This window comes from Salvelinus fontinalis, chromosome 24, assembly GCF_029448725.1.
Source record: "Salvelinus fontinalis isolate EN_2023a chromosome 24, ASM2944872v1, whole genome shotgun sequence".
In the NCBI taxonomy this organism is placed as follows: Eukaryota; Metazoa; Chordata; class Actinopteri; order Salmoniformes; family Salmonidae; genus Salvelinus; species Salvelinus fontinalis.
Genome location: NC_074688.1, coordinates 1253218 through 1277124, shown reverse-complemented (window position 1 = coordinate 1277124; position 23907 = coordinate 1253218). Strand labels below are relative to the sequence as shown.

General features: G+C 43.1%; 1 protein-coding gene across 7 annotated transcripts in view; it reads left to right on the top strand.

The window, feature by feature from the left end:
- Positions 1-23907, top strand: part of LOC129821727 (protein furry homolog) — a 222270-nt gene that overhangs the window by 128407 nt on the left and 69956 nt on the right. For 6 of the 7 annotated variants that reach the window (XM_055879325.1, XM_055879322.1, XM_055879327.1 and 3 more), the window contains exons 24-34: positions 1128-1252; positions 7979-8036; positions 8630-8721; positions 9285-9457; positions 10641-10801; positions 15017-15127; positions 16222-16376; positions 17987-18086; positions 18649-18820; positions 21651-21916; positions 23578-23724. In XM_055879325.1, coding sequence (XP_055735300.1) covers positions 1128-1252; positions 7979-8036; positions 8630-8721; positions 9285-9457; positions 10641-10801; positions 15017-15127; positions 16222-16376; positions 17987-18086; positions 18649-18820; positions 21651-21916; positions 23578-23724 — 1560 coding nt within the window. The remainder of the gene's footprint in view (positions 1-1127; positions 1253-7978; positions 8037-8629; positions 8722-9284; positions 9458-10640; positions 10802-15016; positions 15128-16221; positions 16377-17986; positions 18087-18648; positions 18821-21650; positions 21917-23577; positions 23725-23907) is intronic. The other variant, XM_055879326.1, reaches the window with a different exon arrangement.

Genomic DNA, 23907 nt, shown 5'->3' with positions numbered 1-23907 from the left:
CCTCTTTGGAGATTGGAGAACCTTCCAGAAGGACAAACATCTCTGCAGCACTCCACCAATCAGGCCCTTATGGTAGAGTGGCCAGACGGAAGCCACTCCTCAGTAAAAAGCACATGACAGCCCACTTGGAGTTTTCCAAAAGGCACCTAAAGACTCTCAGACCATGAGAAACAAGATTATCTGGTCTGATGAAATCAAGATTTACCTCTTTGGCCTGCATGCCAAGCGTCACGTCTGGAGGAAACCTGGCGTATCTACGTTGAAGCATGGTGGTGGCAGAATCATGCTGTGGGGATGCTTTTCAGCTGCATGTACTGGGTGAGTAGTCAGGATCGAGGGAAAGATGAACGGAGCAAAGTACAGAGAGATTCTTGATGAAAACCTGCTCCAGAACACTCAGGACCCTCAGACTGGGGCGAATGTTCACCTTCCAACAGGATAACGACCCTAAGCACACAACCAACACAAAGCTGGAGTGGCTTTGGGACAAGTCTCTGAATGTCCTTGAGTGGCCCAGCCAGAGCCCGGACTTAAACCCGATCAAACATTTCTGGATAGACCTGAAAATAGCTGTGCAGCAATGCTCCCCATCCAACCTGACAGTTCTTGAGAGGATTTGCAGAGAAGAATGGGAAAACTCCCCAAATATAGGTGTGCCAAGCTTGTAGCATCATACCCAAGACAAATCTAGCCTGCTGCTAAAGTTGCTTCGACAAAGTACTTTGTAAAGGGTCTGAATACTTATGTAAATGTAATATTTTTTTATTTTTTATTTTTAATAGATTAGCAAACATTAAATAAATAAATATATGTTTTTGCTTTGTCATTATGGGGTATTGTGTGTAGATTGCTGAGGGGGGGAAAACTATTTAATCAATTTTAGAATAAGGCTGTAACCTAACAAAATGTGGAAAAATTCAAAGGGTCTGAATACTTTCCGAAGGCACTGTAAGTGTCTGTTTCGGGTCTAAACTGCCTGTATAAATAATAATGTGAACATGTAGGCTTACATGTATATTTAATGTAGTAGGAATAGAAAATGATCTTCTGTCGTAAATGGAAGCCTTGTTGAACGCTCCTCAGGTGATTGGCACTGGATGGTACAATGTTTTGTGTGTGTGTACCAGGTGATTTGGACCCCCTCAGTAGCATGGCTCCTGAAACAGCTGGTCCCTCTAATGAGAGCAGAGAGCATTGAGCTGACAGAGTCCTTGGTGCTAGGCTTTGGACGCACCAACTCCCTGGTCTTCAGGTAACACACACACACACAGACACACACACACACACACACATTAGAGTTGCCCCTGATCAGTGTAGGAGTTAGCTAAGCAAAGGCTATTTGTTTTTAGAGTTTCCTCAGTAGGTGATTAGGGTGATAAGATAAGAAAAATGCTGAGCATGCGTTTCAGACATTCGAGTTATATTATGGAACGCCGTTTGGGTCTGTGTGTGTCAAAAAAAGATGCATGTCAAATAACACTATTTAACACTACTATAAATAAAATTGTTGACCAATCAGAACCAGAATTTGACTGCACGTCACATAATAATTTAACCCGTTCATAATTTTTTTACGTAGTTATTACACATTGATTACACTATCACTCGTGTTTCATATGTCACAACGATTCATATATACGTATGCTATGATGCTGGTAAAGTTTTCTCGCGCACCTACAGTGCTGGTCATTAAAGAAAAACTAGCTAGCTCATGGATGCAAACAATGTTCTTCCCCAAAAACATAGACAACGACATTTGTTTCCGTAGCTATTGTTAGCTAGCTAACTATATAGCTAGGTGTCATCATCTAAAATAACGCACATTTATAAGACGGTTCTTATTTGATTAACGGTGGTCGGACACAATAACGATTAGCATAATAGTGGACTTTGCGGTTAGCCTTCATAATAAATGTATGCCATTGACAGTGATGCAAATTAATACAAATAGTAGAATTATGTCAAAATTGAATAGATCATGCTAAACGAGGTTGGAATGTTGTTATATAAAATCAACAACATACAATCATTTGTTAATTTGACAAATCTGTTGAAATCACACTGGATGTATTATACTTTAGAATTGCATTGGGGGGCATACTTATTTCACTGTACAGCCTTACCTATGGATTGTGGATCAATGACATGGGGTATCAGTCTTCTCAGTGACACCCAGAGAACATTAGCGTTATAGCTCTTATTGCGGGACTCAGAAACAACTGTGAATTGAGCCACATTTATTGTCAATCTATGTGTATTGAACACTATTCCCGAGGAAAAACAATATGCGTGGATGTTTTGGAGTCAGATAACTCTGAGGAGGATGTTGGGAGAAAATATATTGGGTATTGAGTAGACTGATTGATCCCCAATCCTTAGGTAAAGCTGTACAGTGCAATATGAATGTCAATACACACAAAAGGCTGACTAGGGAGGTGATTTCACACAGTCACAGTCCCGCGATAAAAGCTACAACGCTAATAACTCTTTACAGTTGTGTTCTTCGAGTGTCACCGAGTAGACTGATAGCCCATTTCATTGCTTCATATTCCAACCGTGTTTAACATTATCTAGTCTAAATATGGCATAATTCCACCAATGGTAACCTTCTGATTCGCTTTCAAATAGGTACTTTTATTTTGAAGTTCCACTAAATTCCACTATTGTGCCTAAACCTTATTGTGGCTAGCTTCACAACACATAACCTGGTCCGGTCGAGCCTCACTAGCCAGATGAAGCAAACTGGCTGCTTATAACGTTAGCTGTGGGCAACAAGTGTCACGGCTTCAATAAGTAGTGAGTGCAGGAGTCAGGCGCAGAGAGCAGGGTAGTTCAAAAGATGTGGATCTTTAATATTCCAACACAACCAGAGAGACGGTCACGCCACACACACAAGGGCGCGTAATGTCCCAGTCCAACAAACAGGACGAAACTGATCAGGAAAAGAAACCACAAGAATAATCAAACACCACAAACAGAAAAACAAGCCCGCACAAAAGCCGGCGGGCCTACTGGGTTTAAATAGCCCAAAACCAAACCTAAACACAAAACAGGTGCAACAAATCAGACACAACTAAATGAAACAGAAAAGGGGATTGGTGGCAGCTAGTAGGCCGGCGACGACGACCGCCGAGCGCCGCCCGAACAGGAAGAGGCACCATCTTCGGCGGGATTCGTGACAACAAGGTTAAGTAGCTGGCTAGCAAGTTCAATTTCAATAGGTGAACAACAAGTGGCTACCTAGCTAATACTTACTCACAAGAATTCCTAAATCATTGCTAAGAATAATGAAAATGACTACAGTTTCTACTGGTCATTGTTTACAGGCTGGATGTATTGGTGCTAGCTAGGTCTTGTAGGCTTTTATTCACTGCTTTAGCACATTCTGCCAAACCGGATGTCTTAGCCGTGTCTGAATCCTGGCTTAGGAAGACCACCAAAAACCCTGAAATTTCCATCCCTAACTATAACATTTCCTGCCAAGATAGAACTGTCAAAGGGGGCGGAGTTGCAATCTACTCGCAATCTACGAGTTCTGTCTTTCTATCCAGGTCTGTAACCAAACAATTTGAGCTTCTACTTTTAAAAATCCACCTTTCCAGAAACAAGTCTCTCACCGTTGCCGCTTGCTATAGACCACCCTCTGCTCCCAGCTGTGCCCTGGACCATGTGTGAATTGATTGCCCCCCATCTATCTTCAGAGCTAGGTGATCTAAACTGGGACATGCTTAACACCCCGGCCATCCTACAATCTAAGCTTGATGCCTTCAATCTCACACAAATTATCAATGAACCTACCAGGTACAACCCCAAATGCGTAAACACGGGCACCCTCATAGATATCATCCTAACTAACTCGCCCTCCAAATACACCTCTGCTGTTTTCAATCAAGATCTCAGCGATCACTGCCTCATTGCCTGCATCCGTAATAGGTCTGCGACCAAACGACCACCCCTCATCACTGTCAAACGCTACCTAAAACACTTTTGCGAGCAGGCCTTTCTATTCAACCTGGCCGGGGTATCCTGGAATGACATTGACCTCATCCCGTCAGTAGAGGATGCCTGGTTATTCTTTAAAAGTGGCTTCCTCACCATCTTAAATAAGCACGCTCCATTAAATTTTTTTTTTAACCAGGAATAGATATAGTCCTTGGTTCACTCCAGATCTGTCACAAAAACATCCTGTGGCGTTCTGCATTAGCATCGAATAGCCCCCGTGATATGCAACTTTTCAGGTTAGGAACAAATATACACAGGCAGTTAGGAAAGCTAAGGCTAGCTTTTTCAAACAGAAGTTTGCATCCTGTAGTACAAACTCCAAAAAGTTCTGGGACACTGTAAAGTCCATGGAGAATAAGAGCACCTCCTCCCAGCTGCCCACTGCACTGAGGCTAGGAAACACTGTCACCCCCGATAAATCCACTATAATTGAGAATTTCAATAAGCATTTCTTTACGGCTGGCCATGCTTTCCACCTGGCTACCCCTACCCCGGTCAACTGCCCGGCACCCTCCACAGCAACCCGCCCAAGCCTCCACCATTTCTCCTTCACCCAAATCCAGATAGCTGAAGTTCTGAAAGAGCTGCAAAATCTGGACCCCTACAAATCAGCCGGGCTAGACAATCTCTTTCTAAAATTACCTGCCGAAATTGTTGCAACCCCTATTACTAGCCTGTTCAACCTCTTTTTCGTATCGTCTGATATTCCCAAAGATTGGAAAGCTGCCGCGGTCATCCCCCTCTGCAAAGGGGGTGACACTCTAGACCCAAACTGCTATAGACCTATATCTATCCTACCATGTCTTTCTAAGGTCTTCGAAAGCCAAGTTAACAAACAGATTACCGACCATTTCGAATCCCACCGTACCTTCTCCGCTATGCAATCTGGTTTCAGAGCTGGTCATGGGTGCACCTCAGCCACGCTCAAGGTCCTAAACGATATCATAACCGCCATCGATAAGAGACATTACTGTGCAGCCGTATTCATCGACCTGGCCAAGGCTTTCGACTCTGTCAATCACCACATTCTTATTGGCAGACTCGACAGCCTTGGTTTCTCAAATGATTGCCTCGCCTGGTTTACCAACTACTACTCTGATAGAGTTCAGTGTGTCAAATCGGAGGGCCTGTTGTCCGGACCTCTGGCAGTCTCTATGGGGGTGCCACAGGGTTCAATTCTCAGGCCGACTCTCTTCTCTGTATACATCAATGATGTCGCTCTTGCTGCTGGTGATTCTCTGATCCACCTCTACGCAGACGACACCATTCTGTATACTTCTGGCCACTCTTTGGACACGGTGTTAACTAACTTCCAGACGAGCTCCTTCCTTGGCCTCCAACTGCTCTTAAATGCAAGTACAACTAAATGCATGCTATTCAATCGATCACTGCCCGCATCTGCCCGCCCGTCCATTATCACTACTCTGGACGGCTCTGACTTAGAATACGTGGATAACTACAAATACCTAGGTGTCTGGTTAGACTGTAAACTCTCCTTCCAGACTCACATTAAGCATCTCCAATCCAAAATTAAATCTAGAATCGGCTTCCTATATCGCAACAAAGCATCCTTCACTCATGCTGCCAAACATACCCTCGTAAAACTGACCATCCTACCGATCCTCGACTTCGGCGATGTCATCTATAAAATAGCCCCCAACACTCTACTCAACAAATTGGATGCAGTCTATCACAGTGCCATCAGTTTTGTCACCAAAGCCCCATACACTACCCACCACAGCGACCTGTACGCTCTCGTAGGTTGGCCCTCGCTTCATACTCGTCGCCAAACCCACTGGCTACAGGTTATCTACAAGTGTCTGCTAGGTAAAGCCCCGCCTTATCTCAGCTCACTGGTTACCATAGCACCCACTCATAGCACGCGCTCCAGCAGGTTTATCTCACTGGTCACCCCCAAAGCCAATTCCTACTTTGGTCGCCTTTCCTTCCAGTTCTCTGCTGCCAATGACTGGACAAACTGCAGAAATCTCCCTCACTAGCTTTAAGCACCAGCTGTCAGAGCAGCTCACAGATCACTGGACCTGTACATAGCCCATCTGTAAACAGCCCATCTATCTACCTCATCCCCATACTGTATTTATTTATTTATCTTGCTCCTTTGCACCCCAGTATCTCTACTTGCACATTCATCTTCTGCACATCTACCACTCCAGTGTTTAATTTAACTGCATACCACTGCTGGTTTGCTTCTGAAGCTAAGCAGGGTTGGTCCTGGTCAGTCCCTGGATGGGAGACCAGATGCTGCTGGAAGTGGTGCTGGAGGGCCAGTAGGAGGCACTCTTTCCTCTGGTCTAAAAAATATCCCAATGCCCCAGGGCAGTGATTGGGGACACTGTCCTGTATAGGGTGCCGTCTTTCGGATGGGACGTTAAACGGGTGTCCTGACTCTCTGAGGTCATTAAAGATCCCATGGCACTTATCGTAAGAGTAGGGGTGTTAACCCCGGTGTCCTGGCTAAATTCCCAATCTGGCCCTCAAACCATCATGGTCACCTAATAATCCCCAGTTTACAATTGGCTCATTCATCCCCCTCCTCTCCCCTGTAACTATTCCCCAGGTCGTTGCTGCAAATGAGAACGTGTTCTCAGTCAACTTACCTGGTAAAATAACGGTAAAAAAAATAAATAATAAAAAATAAATAAAAATTGCTATATTGTAATTACTTCGCCACCATGGCCTATTTATTGCCTTAACTCCCTTATCTTACCTCATTTGCACTCACTGTATATAGACTTTTTGTTTTCTTTTTTTCCACTATATTATTGACTGTGTGTTTTGTTTATTCCATTTGTAACTCTGTATTGTTGTATGTGTCGAATTGCTATGCTTTATCTTGGCCAGGTCGCAATTGCAAATGAGAACTTGTTCTTAACTAGCCTACCTGGTTAAATAAAGGTGAAAAAATAAAATAAAAAATAAAGTTCCAAGCTAGAGCTAGCTACCCCAGAAGTTGCAGTCGAACAAATAATTCCTTATTACCAACGCGGTATTGTAAACACATCGTTCGTGGCCGGTGTTTGCTTGTTTGCAGACTTTTTTTGTAGAGCTTTGGCAGTGCTACTTATAGTAGTGGTGGCGCTTGGCTTGCACGTGCAAATTCAGAACACACAACATTCTATAATGTAACTGTGTTATTTGACGTGTCAAATTAAAAGCTTTTTTAACACATCAAATATATTTTTTTGACATACAAAGACCCAAACGGCGTTCCATATATTTTACATGTAGCAGCTGGGTGATTTATCACAGTGTCTTACCTCTGCTCCAGGGAGACGTTTCCCCTTAGCACAGATCAAGGATCAGCTTCCCCTCCTCCAACTGACCTAAAATAAACTGCTAGGGGAAACTTCACCCTACACCCTTTTACTCTAAGTCAAACAGATACTCAAGCTATTAATTGCTAAAAGGCACCATTTGTGATATATACCCATTGATTCCTCATGTACTAACTGTCAGTCCGTGCATTCATAACAGGGAACATGACACAATACGGTCAGCTGTGTAAAGTTTTAAAGCATTTGTGAGGGTTTAAAAGAGAGATGAGCGAGGGATTACACAGTGGTACATTCTGGTCTTTTTCAGTTTGGATATCCCTTCTCTTTGTTCCGTGTAGACTTCCTTTTATCTTAAATACCCTTTTCTTGGAAATCAATTCAATCAGTGCAAAGCACTATCTATGGTACATCTTTGTGAATGTTTATGAAATTGTATGTCCTCTTTGTTATAGTAACTCATTTTTGTGATCACAAAGATCCTATTAAATTACTAACTAGCTACTGTGCGACTGTGCGAAACATACTGTGCGATATGTTATTATACCACATGTATGATATTATACCACATGTGATCCTTTTCTAGATTGAAAGGTTTCCTGAGCAAGATGGATGTTTATTAGGCATGTGCTAGGATCCAAATGTCCGTTCTAGAGTTTATATGTAATCCTGTGTGTGTCCAGGGAGCTGGTAGAGGAGCTGCATCCTTTAATGAAGGAAGCTTTGGAGAGAAGACCAGAGGTGAGCTGTGGGCATAATCATCATAACACTTCAGTTTGTTCTTATATACACAACTACTACTTCGCAACATATCGTAAGTCATTGAATAGAGAGGGGGGATCATTGCCTGACAACTCACTCTGAACTGAATTCCGCTGCTCTATCGATCTCCACATACTGTACATTTCATCTGAATCTGCCATCCTAGAAGTCGTTTGTGTGACTTCAATATGAGGGGTGTTGTACAAAACAAATTCCTCAGTGATTGGATCGTCTCTAAAAAAAAAAAATCGAACCAATCTGAGTATTTAAGTTGATAAAGTCATCATGTAGGCTGGCTCTGGCCCAACCCATCAGTTTCTGGGACGAATCAGAAAGGTCAGAATGTGTTCGCAAGCTAAAATCGTAGGGGAAGAAGGCAAAATCCAGACTCATTGTGGAGAAGAAACTTTGGCCGAAGCGATGTGGATGGGTAGCCAGGCAAGGGAGATCACACATTGTAGATGAAACAGCTATTAGAAGAAGTGCTTATCTGATGGATCTCTCTCTCTCTTTTCTTCCCTTTCTATCGCGCTCGCTCACTCCCCGCCTCTCTCTCTCTCTTTCTGTCTCAGAACAAGAAGCGCCGTGAGCGGAGAGACCTCCTGAGGCTGCAGCTTCTGAGGATATTTGAGCTGCTGGCTGACTCTGGTGTCATCAGTGATAGGTTAGAGTCACATTCACTGACCAATCACTGCACAGGAAGCTGCTGAGGGGAGGACGGCTCATAATAATGTCCGGAACGGAGCTAAAGGAATGGTATCAAACAAATGGAAACCAAATCAATTTAATCAGTGCAAAGCACTGCTAGGCTCAATCTACTGAACTTTTTCTGCTCCAGCCATTACCTTAAGCCCGTACTCCCAATTAAGGTGCCACCAACCTCGTGTGAATCACTCTGACACGCTCACTGACAAGCTCTCTGACACTCTGACACAACCCACATTCACTATCACTCTCAGACACACTCTCTGACACACCTACTGACACACAATCCACACTCATTGACATGCTCACTGGCACACTCACGGTCATGCTGGAGACACTGCCCAACACACTGGGAAGCACAGGACTTCCCAGAATACCTCTGTCCTCCCTTGGATGTGAAAGTAACAGTATGGTTTTCGAATATGTAAATAAACTAAACGAACTGCTGTCTTGACTGATGTTCTCTTCTACTTCTGTATGTCCGTCTGTCCATCTGTTTGTGTTTCTGTCTGGTGTCCACAGCACCAACGGGGCTCTGGAGCGGGATACATTGGCCCTGGGAGCTCTGTTCCTAGAGTACGTGGACCTGACGCGGATGCTTCTGGAGGCGGAGAATGACAAAGAGCTAGAGATTCTCAAGGACATCCGAGCTCACTTCAGTGGCATGGTGGCCAACCTTATCCAGTGTGTTCCCGGTAAATAACCAAATTACTTTTTGGCCGACATTTTAGGCTGTGTCCCAAACGGCACCCTATTCCCTATATAGTGCACTACTTTTTATCAGAGCCCTATGGATCCAAAATAACTTTGTTTCAAAATATTTTCACCGAAAATATCTTACTGAGCCGTACTTTTTGGTAGCTTATGAATGATGAAAACAGGCCTCCGTGTGGCAAGGATTGGTGCAGGCACAGGGAAAGCAGGGACTCAGGACACTTGACATTGATCTTGATTAGGCCATAGCCCAAGGGACGCCAGTCCTAAAATAGTGTAGCTTAAATGGGGAAGGGCAGATGATGACTCATTGGCAGCCAGACTTCCTGACTGCCTGATGAATGAGAGATGACTGACGGAACACGACTGTAATCCATCGGTGAATCCCAAACTAGCCCCTTGCCCCTACCAACTCGTTCGGAGGACGACTTCCATAGAGTGGAGAGGGGATCAATGAACCCATCAACCCCGGGACACACTTGTGACTTGGATGATGCAATTCATATTCCACTTTTTGTTTTAAATAATAAAACAAGCATGAAATTCAAATGAACAAATTCCCTGTTGTGTTTTAGAAGATATAAACGTCATTAACAGTTAAACATTTCATTTGGGGGTATTTCATTTATATTATGTGTCAAACCTCACAATCAGACACAAAAGCACATTTCATAAAAAAGGCACGCCTCTCAATTCTTTTGTATGAAATGGCGCAAACTCCAAACATATTGTAGTGCGTGATGAGTTGGCACTTCGCTCTGGAGCCTGCAGCCTTGCTGGCTTGGTCAAAGTGACTATCTGAGGGTCTAATTAGCCCTTACGCCCTTGATAATTTTCACCACCTTAGCTTAGGGACACTTGTACATATGGCGGAGGCGCACGTGAATGCGCAAATGGAGGGCCGAGGGCCAAGAGGAAGGGACTAGTTTGGGATTCAGCTCTTAGTCACTCAGTCCCATACAGTAGCAGTTTGTAATGCCCCAGTGATTTTGATGCCCATATACTGTTCTGAGAAGGGGACTAACAGATCAATTTTACTGTCCTTCTTTTCTTTCTCTCCTTCTGCATTCCTCTACTCTCCTCTCCTCTCTGTTTCTCCCAACCTCTCTGCTCCCCTGTGTCCCCCTCTCCCCTTTGCCCTCCTCTCCCCATCTTCTTCTCCAGTCCACCACCGACGCTTCCTCTTCCCGCAGCAGAGCCTAAGGCACCACCTCTTCATCCTGTTCAGCCAATGGGCTGGTCCCTTCAGCGTCATGTTCACGCCTCTCGATCGTTACAGTGACAGGAACCACCAGATCACCAGATACCAGTACTGCGCCCTCAAGGTACATCAATCAATCACATGTGTTATTTGTATAGCGCTTTTACTAAAACATTTGTCACAGTGTTGAACAGCTTATCTGTTTTGTATTTAATTGAACTGTAGTGTATATAAAACTATGAATAAGTATATACACTGAGTGTCCAAAACATTATGAACACCTGCTCTTTCCATGACATAGACTGACCAGGTGAATCCAGGTGAAAGCTATAATCACTTGTTAAATCCACTTCAAATCAGAGTAGATGAAGGGGAGGAGACAGGTTAAAGAAGGATTTTTAAGCCTTGAGACAATTGAAACATGGATTGTGTGGCATTCTGAGGTTGAATAGGCAAGACAAAATATTTAAGTGCCTTTGATAGGAGTATGGTAGTAGGTGCCAGGTGCACCATTTTGTGTCAAGAACTGCAACAGTTTCCCACGTGTATCAAGAATGGTCCACCACCCAAAGGACATCCAGCCAACTTGACACAACTGTGGGAAGCACATGGGCCAGCATCCCTGTGGAATGCTTTCAACACCTTGTAGAGTCCAACTCTATAATACAGTAGGAAGGTGTTCTTAATGTTTTGTACAGTCAGTGTATGAATAGTGCGTAAATAGTATTTTTGTTGTCTCTTGGTGTCTTTCCTATATTTAACTCTTATTTCATTTGATTTTATTTTGAATGGGGATGGCCAGTGAAATATACCTTCTGGAGCGCGTGCTACGGGTGGGTGCTGCTATGGTGACCAGTGAGCTGAGATAAGACGGGGCTTTACCTAGCAAAGACTTACAGATGACCTTGAGCCAGTGGGTTTGGCTTTGAATATGAAACGAGGGCCAGCCAACGAGAGCATACAGGTTGCAGTGGTGGGTCGCAGTGGTGGGTAGTATATGAGGCTTTGGTGACAAAACGGATGGCACTGTGATAAACTACATCCAATTTGCTGAGTAGAGTGTCGGAGGCTATTTTGTAAATGACATCGCCGAAGTCAAGGATCGGTAGGATAGTCAGTTTTACGAGGGTATGTTTGGCAGCATGAGTGAACGATGTTGCGAAATATGAAGCCGATTAGATTGAATTTAGGATTGGAGATGCTTAATGTGGGTCTGGAAAAAGAGTTTACAGTCTAACCAGACACCTAGGTATTTGTAGTTGTCCACATATTCTAAGTCAGAACCGTCCAGAGTAGTGATGCTCTTTGGCTGTCCCCGTAGGAAAATCCTTTGAAGAACCCTTTTTGGTTCCAGGTATAACTGTTTTGGTTTACATTTAGAACCCTTTCAACAGAGGGTTCTACATGGTACCCAAAAGGGTGCTACCTGGAACCGAAAGAGGGTTATACCTGGAACCAAAAAGGGTTATTCTGTGGGAACAGCCAAATAACCCTTTTGGAACCCTTTTCTCTAAGAGCTTAGCTTGGTCTGAGTTCAATAGCACAACCCTGCTATCAACAGATCCTGTGTGCTGCCATTACTATTGTGTAAAGCGTGTAATTTCAGTCAGTTCCCGAGCGTCAAAAACAATAACCTCATAATATGAGCCATAAAGATATTTTTCATTATTCTCTTCATAGATGTATGCATTTCCTTCAGAACGTGACTGCAATTCATCCCTTTGGGTGTCTTATTTCAAAAAGGACAAAGCAGTCCTGAACCGCAACCTTCATGGTCAGTGTTAGGTACCATGGTACAAAAGCTGAGCAGTACTTTGAACCACCCAACCTTAAGTGCTAGAGCCCGCTGGGTGATGGTACAAAAGCTACAGTGCCTTCAGAAGTATTCATATCCCTTGACTTATTCCAACTTTTGTTGTGTTACAGCCTGAATTTGAAATGGATTAAATATTTTTTCTCTCACCCATCTACACACAATATCTCATTGTGACAAAGGGAAAACATGTTTTCCAAAATGTTTGCAAATATATTGAAAATGAAATGCATAAATATCTAAATTACATAAGTATTCAGAGCCCTGAGTCAATACATGTTAGAATCATTCTGGTTAAGTCTTTTAAGAGATTTGTACAATATTTGCCCATTATTCTTTTCAAATATTTCTATTCTGTACAGTCTTCCTTCTTTTCACTCTGTCAATTAGATTAGTATTGTGAAGTGTGATGTAATGTTGTTGATCCATCCTCAGTTTTCTCCTATCACAGCCATTAACTCTGTAACTGTTTTAAAGTCCCCATTGGCTTCATGGTGAAATCTTGGCGGTTTCCTTCCTCTCCGGCAACTGAGTTAGGAAGGACACCTGTATCTTTGTAGTGACTGAGTGTATTGATACAGCCTCCAAAGTGTAATTAATAAATTCATTTTTTAAATGAATTACCGTGCTCAAAGGGATATTCAATGTCTGCTTTAAAAAAAAAAAAAACATCTACCAATAGGTGCCCTTCTTTGCAAGGCATTGGACAACCTCCCTGGTCTTTGTGGTTGAATCTGTGTTTGAAATTCACTGCACGACTGGGGGACCTTACAGATAATTGTATGTGTGGGGTACAGAAATAAGGTAGTCATTCAAAATCATGTAGGTTCATGCTCTACAACATTCGCAGAGTACGACCCTGCCTCACACAGGAAGCGGCGCAGGTCCTAATCCAGGCACTTGTCATCTCCCGTCTGGACTACTGCAACTCGCTGTTGGCTGGGCTCCCTGCCTGTGCCATTAAACCCCTACAACTCATCCAGAACGCCGCAGCCCGTCTGGTGTTCAACCTTCCCAAGTTCTCTCACGTCACCCCGCTCCTCCGCTCTCTCCACTGGCTTCCAGTTGAAGCTCACATCCGCTACAAGACCATGGTGCTTGCCTACGGAGCTGTGAGGGGAACGGCACCTCCGTACCTTCAGGCTCTGATCAGGCCCTACACCCAAACAAGGGCACTGCGTTCATCCACCTCTGGCCTGCTCGCCTCCCTACCTCTGAGGAAGTACAGCTCCCGCTCAGCCCAGTCAAAACTGTTCGCTGCTCTGGCACCCCAATGGTGGAACAAACTCCCCCACAACGCCAGGTCAGCGGAGTCAATCACCACCCTCCGGAAACAACTGAAACACCACCTCTTTAAGGAATACCTAGGATAGGATAAAGTAATCCTTCTAACCCCCCCCCCCCCCTTAAAAGAGTTAGATGCACTATTGTAAAGTGGTTGTTCCACTGGATATCATAAGGTGAATGCACCAACTTGTAAGTCGCTCTGGATAAGAGCGTCTGCTAAATGACTTAAATGTAAATGTAAATGTAATGTTAAACACTATTATTGCCCACAGAGTGAGTCCATGCAACTTATTATGTGACTTGTTAAGCAAAGTTTTACTTCTGAACGTATTTAGACTTGCCATAACAAATGGGTTGAATACTTATTGACTCAAGACATTTCAGACTTTTATTTTTAATTCATATGTAAAATTTTCAAAAAACACAATTCCACTTTGACATGATGAGGTATTGTGTGTAGGCCAGTGACAAAATATCTAAATTAAATCCATTTTAAATTCAGGCTGTAACACAACAAATTGTGGAAAAAGTCAAGGAGTGTGTATACTTTCTGAAGGCACTGTATAAGCAGCAGTACCCAACCTTCATGGTAAGCCAGCAGCATACCACCCTGCATACCACTACTGGCTTGCTTCTGAAGCTAAGCAGGGTTGGTCCTGGTCAGGCCCTGGATGGGAGACCAGATGCTGCTGGAAGTGGTGTTGGAGGGCCAGTAGGAGGCACTCTTTCCTCTGGTCTAAAAAATATCCCAATGCCCCAGGGCAGTGATTGGGGACACTGCCCTGTGTAGGGTGCTGTCTTTCGGATGGGACGTTAAACGGGTGTCCTGACTCTCTGAGGTCATTAAAGATCCCATGGCACTTATCGTAAGAGTAGGGGTGTTAACCCCGGTGTCCTGGCTAAATTCCCAATCTGGCCCTCAAACCATCATGGTCACCTAATAATCCCCAGTTTACAATTGGCTCATTCATCCCCCTCCTCTCCCCTGTAACTATTCCCCAGGTCGTTGCTGCAAATGAGAACGTGTTCTCAGTCAACTTACCTGGTAAAATAACGGTAAAATAAATAAATAAAAAGTGCTGGAACTCACAGGGTGATGGTACAGAAGCTATACAGCGCCCAACCTTTATTAGGGATGTAATGATCCTGAGTTTGAGCATGGGGGTCGATCCTACTGCATGTGGTGCGTGCATGCCATGTTCTACTGTTTCTAGAGTGGGTGTGTGTGTGTTTCTCTAGGCCATGTCTGCGGTGTTGTGCTGTGGACCTGTGTTCGACAACGTTGGACTGTCCCCAGACGGATACCTCTATAAGTGGCTGGATAACATACTAGCCTGCCAGGACCTACGGGTATGTGATGTGGCCAATCACACACACAAACACCCCCACACACATGCGTTTTGTTCTTCTCTCCTCATGGGGGCCTAAAATGTATTTTCATTCTAAATCCTTTTTTCCCTATTTCCTAAACCTTAACCCTAACCTTAACCCTTAACCCAAACACTAAACCTAACTTCTAACCCCTTACCCCAACCCTAATTCTAACCCTAACCCTAATTGTAATCCTAAACCTAACCCTTAATCTTAAAATAGCCACACACATACACACACACACACACACACACACACACACACACACACACACACACACACACACACACACACACACACACACACACACACACACACACACATTAATAGCCCCTGATAGTTTGCTTAGTTTCCTCACAGTAAAACAACATCAGCTCCTGCCAACTGTTCCCTAATTGTTTTGATCAGGTGCTTTTGTCTCAGGGTAAATTTGCTCAATTATTTGTCCATTTATAACATGACTGGCTGGATTAAGCTCCTGTCCCTCCCTGTATATGTTTTTTTACTCCCTCATTCAAAGTTAACTTTCAGCTTGTGTTCTGGTGTTTAGTGTTTACATAGCCTCGTCCCAGATCTGTTTGTGTTGTCTTGCCAACTCGTGTGGTCATTGTCAGCTATACAACACAAACAGATCTGGGACCAGGCTCGTGTTTACATTCTTTAACCTTGGAATGAACAGTAAAAACTAGGCATGTAAGCCCTGAAAATGTGATTTATCCTGTTAAGACAGATGTCATATAGCTTCTACTAGCCTTTCAAACTAGTCCTATTCAAGGCTTTTAAAAATGAGGAAACCATTTACACCTCAAAGACATTCACCTTTCAATATGGATATACTGTATGTAGTATGGAATATTTTGGTCTAATGACACTTTCCCTCCCCCATTCGTTATTGCAGAGCAACACCTCCAGTTATTTTTTGTTCAACTTTGATCGTATCACCAACGGTCAAATCGTCATTGAAGATGCATGATTAATCTGGTAGTTTGGTTGCTCGAAGTAGTTGATGGTGGTCACGTACACAGGCACCCACACAAACACACTCGCACTGACCACCTGTCATTGACCACTAGGTTCACCAGCTGGGCTGTGAGGTAATTATTCTGCTGCTGGAGTTGAATGCTGACCAGGTCAACCTGTTTAACTGGGCGGTCGACCGCTGCTTCACCGGCTCCTACCAACTGGCATCTGGCTGTTTCAAGGCCATCGCCACCATCTGTGGCAGCAGGTAGGAACTACAGACATCGGTAGGAACCCTTCTAATTCCACCATCTCTTGCACAAGTAGAAAGTTAAGAACATTTGGTCATTACTGTAAGTAGGAAATACTGTAATAGAGAACTGGAAGGAAAGGCGGCCAAATAGGTGTTGGCTTTGGGGAGGACCAGTGAGATATACCTGCTGGAGTGCGTGCTACGGGTGGGTGTTGCTATGGTGACCAGTGAGCTGAGGTAAGGCGGGGCTTTAGCTAGCAAAGACTTATAGATGACCTGGAGCCTTTGGGTTTGGCGACGAATATGTCGCGAGGACCGGCCAGCGAGAGCATACAGGTCACAATGGTGGGGCTTTGGTGACAAAACGGATGGCACTGTGATAGACTGCATCCAAATGAACTAAGTTAAGAACCATACAGATCATTGGTAGGAACCGCTCTACTATAGACATCATGAGTAGGAACTGATCAAATGCCGCTCTCTGTAACATAACTCAACCTTACACTTCAAATACTGAACTGAAGCATCACTATTCGTTGAAAAAGTCTGTAATACTTTAACCTGCTGGTATAATGCTTTATACAACATCATTGTCCAATGGGTAAAATAATATGTTAATTGTGTAGATACATGCTCCTCTAAGAAAAGCAATGGTCCCAACCTCATGTCTCTGTCATAATACGTTCAAAAGTTATCGGAGTGGTTACACTTTTATGATGGCCAGAATTAGGGAGAAAAAAAATCTGGAAAATTGCCTCGCGTCAACTAGGCTGGATTCTGTGCAAGAAGTAAGGCTATTGGCTACCTTGGTTCAAAATATACATAGCTGGCTACCTGTGACAGGCTCACTCTCCCATTTCTTGTCATCTTTCTTCTCGAAATCCACAGGACAAAAAAACAATATAGCGATGAGATGGATATCGATTTTGACAGTGGTATCATATTTTAGAATATGCTTTTCATATTTATTCGCAAATTCCCGTTCTTTTTCTAAGATTTCTTACCAAAATAAGCTTATCTCTGTGAAATTTCAACAGAGCACTGAGCGTATTCCAAGCTTTTTATTTTCAGACTTTTACATTTAACTATGTTATGCTAATTTAGCTTTTTGCGACCCGTGGAAACAACTCTGAAGACGACCACCACAAAATGTAAAATCCTCAAAAGGCGTTACGAGAAACATGCACCGCCATGTCAACAGAGCTCAGTGCTTATTATCGGATGCATTCGGTTACGAAATCCGACTTTTAGGATGTAATATTAATGACATGCAAGAGAAGACCCCACTGAACGATTCTGAACAAGATTAATCATATTAGTCTTGGTAAAAATGTATTTTATGACATAATGAAGTGAAATTTCATCGCCAAAGCACGCTTACACCCACTCTAGGCAGTGTGGGTGGACACCCTATTTATACCTTCTTAACATAGATCATGTCTGTATGGTATTTCAACATTATTATTTTTTCTCCGGATCATTGTGAGATGATTGAAGACATTATGATATACCTGTCCAAGACACATCTTATGATGCATAATAATGCATTACACCTACAAGCTTTATTTCAGTACTGTAAAGTGTCAGCAAATATTAGATTCATCTTGATTATCATTCACTTGCAGAAACTATCCCTGTGACATCGTGACTTTGTTGAATTTGGTGCTCTTCAAGGCATCAGACACCAGCAGGGAAATGTATGAAATCTCAATGCAGCTAATGCAGGTAAGGACCAATTACACTGAGTAAAACTTTATGCGAATAGTCTGTCTATAGACGCTCAGCAAACCAATACACTCAATAGACTCAATCTGTAGGATGTGCATAGATGGACTATCTAAATAAAGTTCTACTGGCCAATGAAATGTATGATATCCTTCCATTGTAAACTGATAACAGGGGTTTTTTCAGTTTACTTCCTGATTTAGCTGAAATTAATGCAGGTTAATGTTTTTTTGTCATGAATCTTGTTCTGGAAGCAGGTCTTCAGAGTGGTCACTAGGTGGCACAGCCGCAAAGTCAAAAAATCTGGTTATACACCTTACCTTAACCCTAACCTTAACCACACTACAAGCCCTAATGCCTAATCCAACCTTAAATTAAGACCAAAAAGCACATTTTTACAATAAAGGCAATTTTGACTTTGCAACTGGCCCATCTAATGGAAATCATTCAGTTCTGCCTCAAGGTCAAGACTCATCCCAATAAATGTCCACCTGTGAATTTAATTAGAATTGACTGCTAATATCCTAGACTAAGAGTGTGTTTTTTCTTTCTTGATAAACAGATTCTGGAGGCAAAGCTGTTTGTGTATTCCAAGACGATAGCAGACCAGAAGCCCAGTAGTATCCTGTATAGGACCCACAGACCTCTGCCTCCCCTCTACAACGTCTCTCTAGCCCAGCTCTCACAGCAACTGGCTAGGATGTACCCCGAACTCACTCTGCCTCTCTTCTCAGGTATTGTGTGTGTGTGTGTGCGTGCGTGCATGCGTGCGTGGTACTCACGTAGTACTCACAAGCAGGTCATCTTCATTTGGCTTCCTGCTAAATGTGTGTTCTTGTGTTAGGATGGCGCCTTCCACTCAAAAAGGTTCCTTGTCGGTTAGCTATGGAAGCTCCCACTGCTCTTTGCTATAGCAACAGTGAAGTGGGTTCTGATTCAGAGGAATTCTGTAGGTATAAACTGGACCAAATAAAAACACTGATCATCAGTTATCAAATGATGGAGACTCAATATTCAGTTATCAAAAACAAGGATGAAAACAGACAATGACGAGAACAGACGATGTTGATTCAATACTCATAATCATGAAAATAAGTATTGATTGGAAGTCGTTGTTGTTTCTTCAAATGTACCGTTTTTCAACTGTGTTCCGGATACTCTGCCATCCTGTCATTACCAGCACCTTGTAGAAGGCGCACTGCTGTGCACAGGACATTTAACTCATTGTTATTCAGTTATGAAATATATATTATCTTTTAACCCTATTAAGCAACAACTGTCATGTGTGCTCCCTCTCCGGCCTCTAGGTCACCAGGCTGCTCGTTAGGGCGCACACCTGTCACCAGGGTTACGCGCATAATGACACCTGGACTCATCACCTCCTTGATTACCTGCCCTTTATATGTCACTCCCTTTGGTTTCTTCCCCAGTCGTCATTGTTGCTGTTTTATGTCGGTGCGCTGTTTGTGTTTCTTGTTTTGTTCATTCATTAATTAAGCGAACATCGTTACAACAACCCTTAGTAAACTTTTGGCATAAATTGCATTTGACCAGATACAATGTTATTTTACAGTAAACATATTGACAACAGACTTTCAGCATGCTTATAGTGAAGGACATTCAACAAGCACTTACACAAATGACTGATTGGCTGAGAGAAATTGATGGGAAAAAGATTGTGGGCGTTGTTTTGTTAAACTTCGGTGCGGCTTTTGACATTATCGATCATAGTCCGCTGCTGGAAAAATATATGTGTTATGGTTTTACTTCCCCTGCTATATTGTGGAGAAAGAGTTACCTGTCTAACAGAACACAGATGATGCTCTTTAAGGGAAGCCTCCAACTTAATCCAGGTAGAATCAGGAATTCCTGACTTTTTTCAATCTTTACTAACAACGTGCCACTGGCTTTGAGTAAAGCCAGTGTGTCTATCTATGCGGATGACTCAACACTATACACGCCAGCTACTACAGCCACTGAAATGACTGCAACACTTAACAAAGAGCTGCAGTTAGTTTCAGAATGAGTGGTAAGGAATAAGTTAGTCCTAAATAATTAAAAAACTAAAAGCATTGTATTTGGAACAAATCATTCACTAAACCCTAAACCTAAACTAAATCTTGTAATAAATAATGTGGAAATTGAGCAAGTTGAGGTGACTAAACTGCTTGGAGTAACCCTGGATTGTAAACTGTCATGGTTAAAACATATTGATACAACAGTAGCTAAGATGGGGAGAAGTCTGTCCATAATAAAGTGCTGATCTACCTTCTTAACAGCACTATCAACAAGGCAGGTCTTACAAGCCCTAGTTTTGTCACACCTGGACTACTGTTCAGTTGTGTGGTCAGGTGCCACAAAGTGGGACTTATGAAAATTGCAATTGGCTCAGAACAGGGCAACACAGCTGGCCCTTGGATCTACACAGAGAGCAAAAATGAATAATATGCATGTCAATCTCTCTGGCTCAAAGTGGAGGAGAGATTGACTTCATCACTACTTGTATTTGTGAGAGGTATTGACATGTTGAAAGCACAGAGCTGTCTGTTTTAACGACTAGCACACAGTTCAGACACCCATGCATACCCCACAAGACATGCCACAAGAGGTCTCTTCACAGTCTCCAAGTCCAGAACAGACTATGGGAGGCGCACAGTACTACATAGAGCCATGACTACATGGAACTCTACTCCACATCAGGTAACTGATGCAAGCAGTAGAATAATATTTAAAAAACAGATAAAAAACCTTATGAAACAGCGTAGACTGTGAAGCAACACAAACATAGGCACACATGCACATGGATTTTGTGTTGTGAAATCTGTTATGAATGTATTGTAATTTTTTTAAATTGTATAACTGCCTTCATTTTTACGGTCGCCAGGAAGAGTAGCTGCTAATGGGGATAATAATAAATACAAATACAAACAGGGTCTGTATTTATCAAGTGTCTCAGGGTAGGAGTGCTGATCTGGGAGCATGTCCTTCCTGTCCACAATTATCTGATTCATTATGATCTATAGTGGCAAAACAGATCCTATGCTTCTACCCCTCCCTCTGCAGAGGACAACTTTACAGTACCTCCAGGATTTAGCGATTCTGCGGTTGCATTTTTTTGGAGCAAAATCAACAATTTCCCCATATGTGAAGTGAGTGCTCGCAAATTTGACCAATCACTGCACTATTATCATATGTAACAGTCAAATCGCTGCAATATTACTGCATAAAACTGTAGAATTACCGCACTGCAAAAAAAGGGCTCTCAATTTTAACCAATCACCACTTTTACAAATCAATCAATTTTACCACATAACATTGTTAAATCAATACACACGTCAAAAAAATGTTTTTCCCCATCAGTGCATTTTCATGTCAAATTGGACAAAAATCATCACAAATTTCCATGCAAAATGTCATAATTTCCACACCAAAATCAAGCATTTTTGTCCACAAATACCACAACAACATCCTGGAGGGACTGACTTTGTAACAATTATTTATGACTTTTTATAAATTCATAAATTTACGGTTTCTGCTCCGTTGTGTTTCTATCTCCTGTCCCAGAGGTTAGCCAGCGTTTCCCTACCACTCACCCCAACGGCCGTCAGATCATGCTGACCTACCTGCTGCCCTGGCTCTCTAACATCGAGCTGATGGACAGCTGCCTGCTGCCACCGGTCTCCAGCCCCTGCAGCCCTGAGGAGGAGACCCCGGACCAGACCGGCACCACCGCGGGACAAGTCCCCCAACACACGCTAAGGGGAATGGGCTGGGGCTCGCTGCTGGCCACCTCGCTGGTCCTTAACAACCTCATGTTCATGACCGCCAAGGTCAGAATGGTCTGTGTGTGTGTGTGTGTGTGTGTGTGTGTGTGTGTGTGTGTGTGTGTGTGTGTGTGTGTGTGTGTGTGTGTGTGTGTGTGTGTGTGTGTGTGTGTGTGTGTGTGTGTGTGTGTGTGTGTGTGTGTGTGTGTGTGTGTGTGTGTGTGTGTGTGTGTGTGTGTGCGCATTGCTCGTTGGAAGGCAGACAACATACAGGAAACATTGGAGCAATAACACATTTTTTGCATTATACAAATTAAAAAACGGATATGATATTTACATAAGTATTCAGACCCTTTACTCAGCACCTTTGGCAGCGATTACAGCCTCGAGTCTTCTTGGGTATGACGCTACAACTTTGCACACCTATATTTGGGGAGTTTCTCCCATTCTTCTCTGCAGATCCTCTCAAGCTCTGTCAGGTTAGATGGGGAGCGTCGCTGCACAGCTATTTTCAGGTCTCCCTAGAGATGTTCGATCGGATTCAAGTCCGAGCTCTGGCTGGGCCACTCTAGGACATTCAGAGACTTGTCCTGTTGGAAGGTGAGGTCCTGAGTGTTCTGGAGCAGGTTTTCATCAAGGATCTCTCTGTACTTTGCCCCGTTCATCTTTCCCTCGATCCTGACTAGTCTCCCAATACCTGCAGCTGACAACCAGCCCCACAGCATGATGCTGCCACCACCATGCTTCACCGTAGGGATGATGCCAGGTTTCCTCCAGACGTTAGGCTTGGCATTCAGGCCAAAGAGTTCAATCTTGGTTTCATCAGACCAGAGAATTTTGTTTTTCATGGTTTGAGAGTCCTTTAGGTGCCTTTTGACAAACTCCAAGCGGGCTGTCATGTGCCTGACATGTTCCGTCTGGCTTCTCTACCATAAAGGCCTGATTGTTGGAGTGCTACAGAGATGGTTGTCCTTCTCCCATTTCCACAGAGGAACTCTGGAGCTCTGTCACTGTGACCATCGGGTTCTTGGGAACCTCCCTGACTAAGGCCCTTTTCACCCGATTGCTCAATTTGGCCGGGCGGCCAGCTCTAGGAAGAGTCTTGGTGGTTCCAAACTTCATCCATTTAAGAATGAAGGAGGCTACTGTGTTCTTGGGGACCTTCAATGCTGCAGAAATGTTTTGGTACCCTTCCCCAGGTCTGTGCCTCGACACAATACTGTCTCGGTGCTCTATGGACAATTCCTTCAACCTCATGGCTTGGTTTTTGCTCTGACATGCACTGTCAACTGTGGGACCTTATACAGACTGGTGTGTGCCTTTCCAAATCATGTCCAATCAATTCAATTTACCACAGTTTGACTCCAATCAAGTTATGGAAACATCTCAAGGATGATCAATGGAAACAGGATGCACCTGAGCTCAATTTTGAGTCTCATAGCAAAAGGTCTGAATGCTTATGTAAATAAGTTATTTTTGTTTTTAATTTTTCATTAATTTGCAAAAATGTCAAAAAAACTATTTTCACTTCGTGATTATGGGGTACTGTGTGTAGTTTGATGAGGGATTTTTTATTTATTTTTAAATTAGAATAAGGCTGTAACGTAACAGAATGTGGAAAAAGTCAAGGGGTCTGAATACTTTCCGAATGCACTGTATATGTTTTGTTCAATGAAAGTTGTCAATCTATTGTTACTTATCGCTGATACTCTGCCCTGTCATGTCAGTACGGTGATGACGTTCCAGGACCAGAGATGGAGAATGTCTGGAACGCTCTGGCCAGTAACGACAGGTGGACCAACAATCTGAGGACTACCCTGCAGTTCCTCATCAGTCTGTGTGGAGTGAGCAGCGACACTTCTCTGCTGCCTTATGTGAGTGCTGCCTTAGAACCCCTTTCATTTCATTACTGTCTGAATAAAGTGTATTTAAAACCATCAAAAAATATATGAAAAGATAATTAAGCTCAACCACGCAGCCTTAGAACAATACAGAGAAAACTAACTTTGATACCTTAGAACCATACAGAAAACTAATCCTATCTCAAATCCTAACCC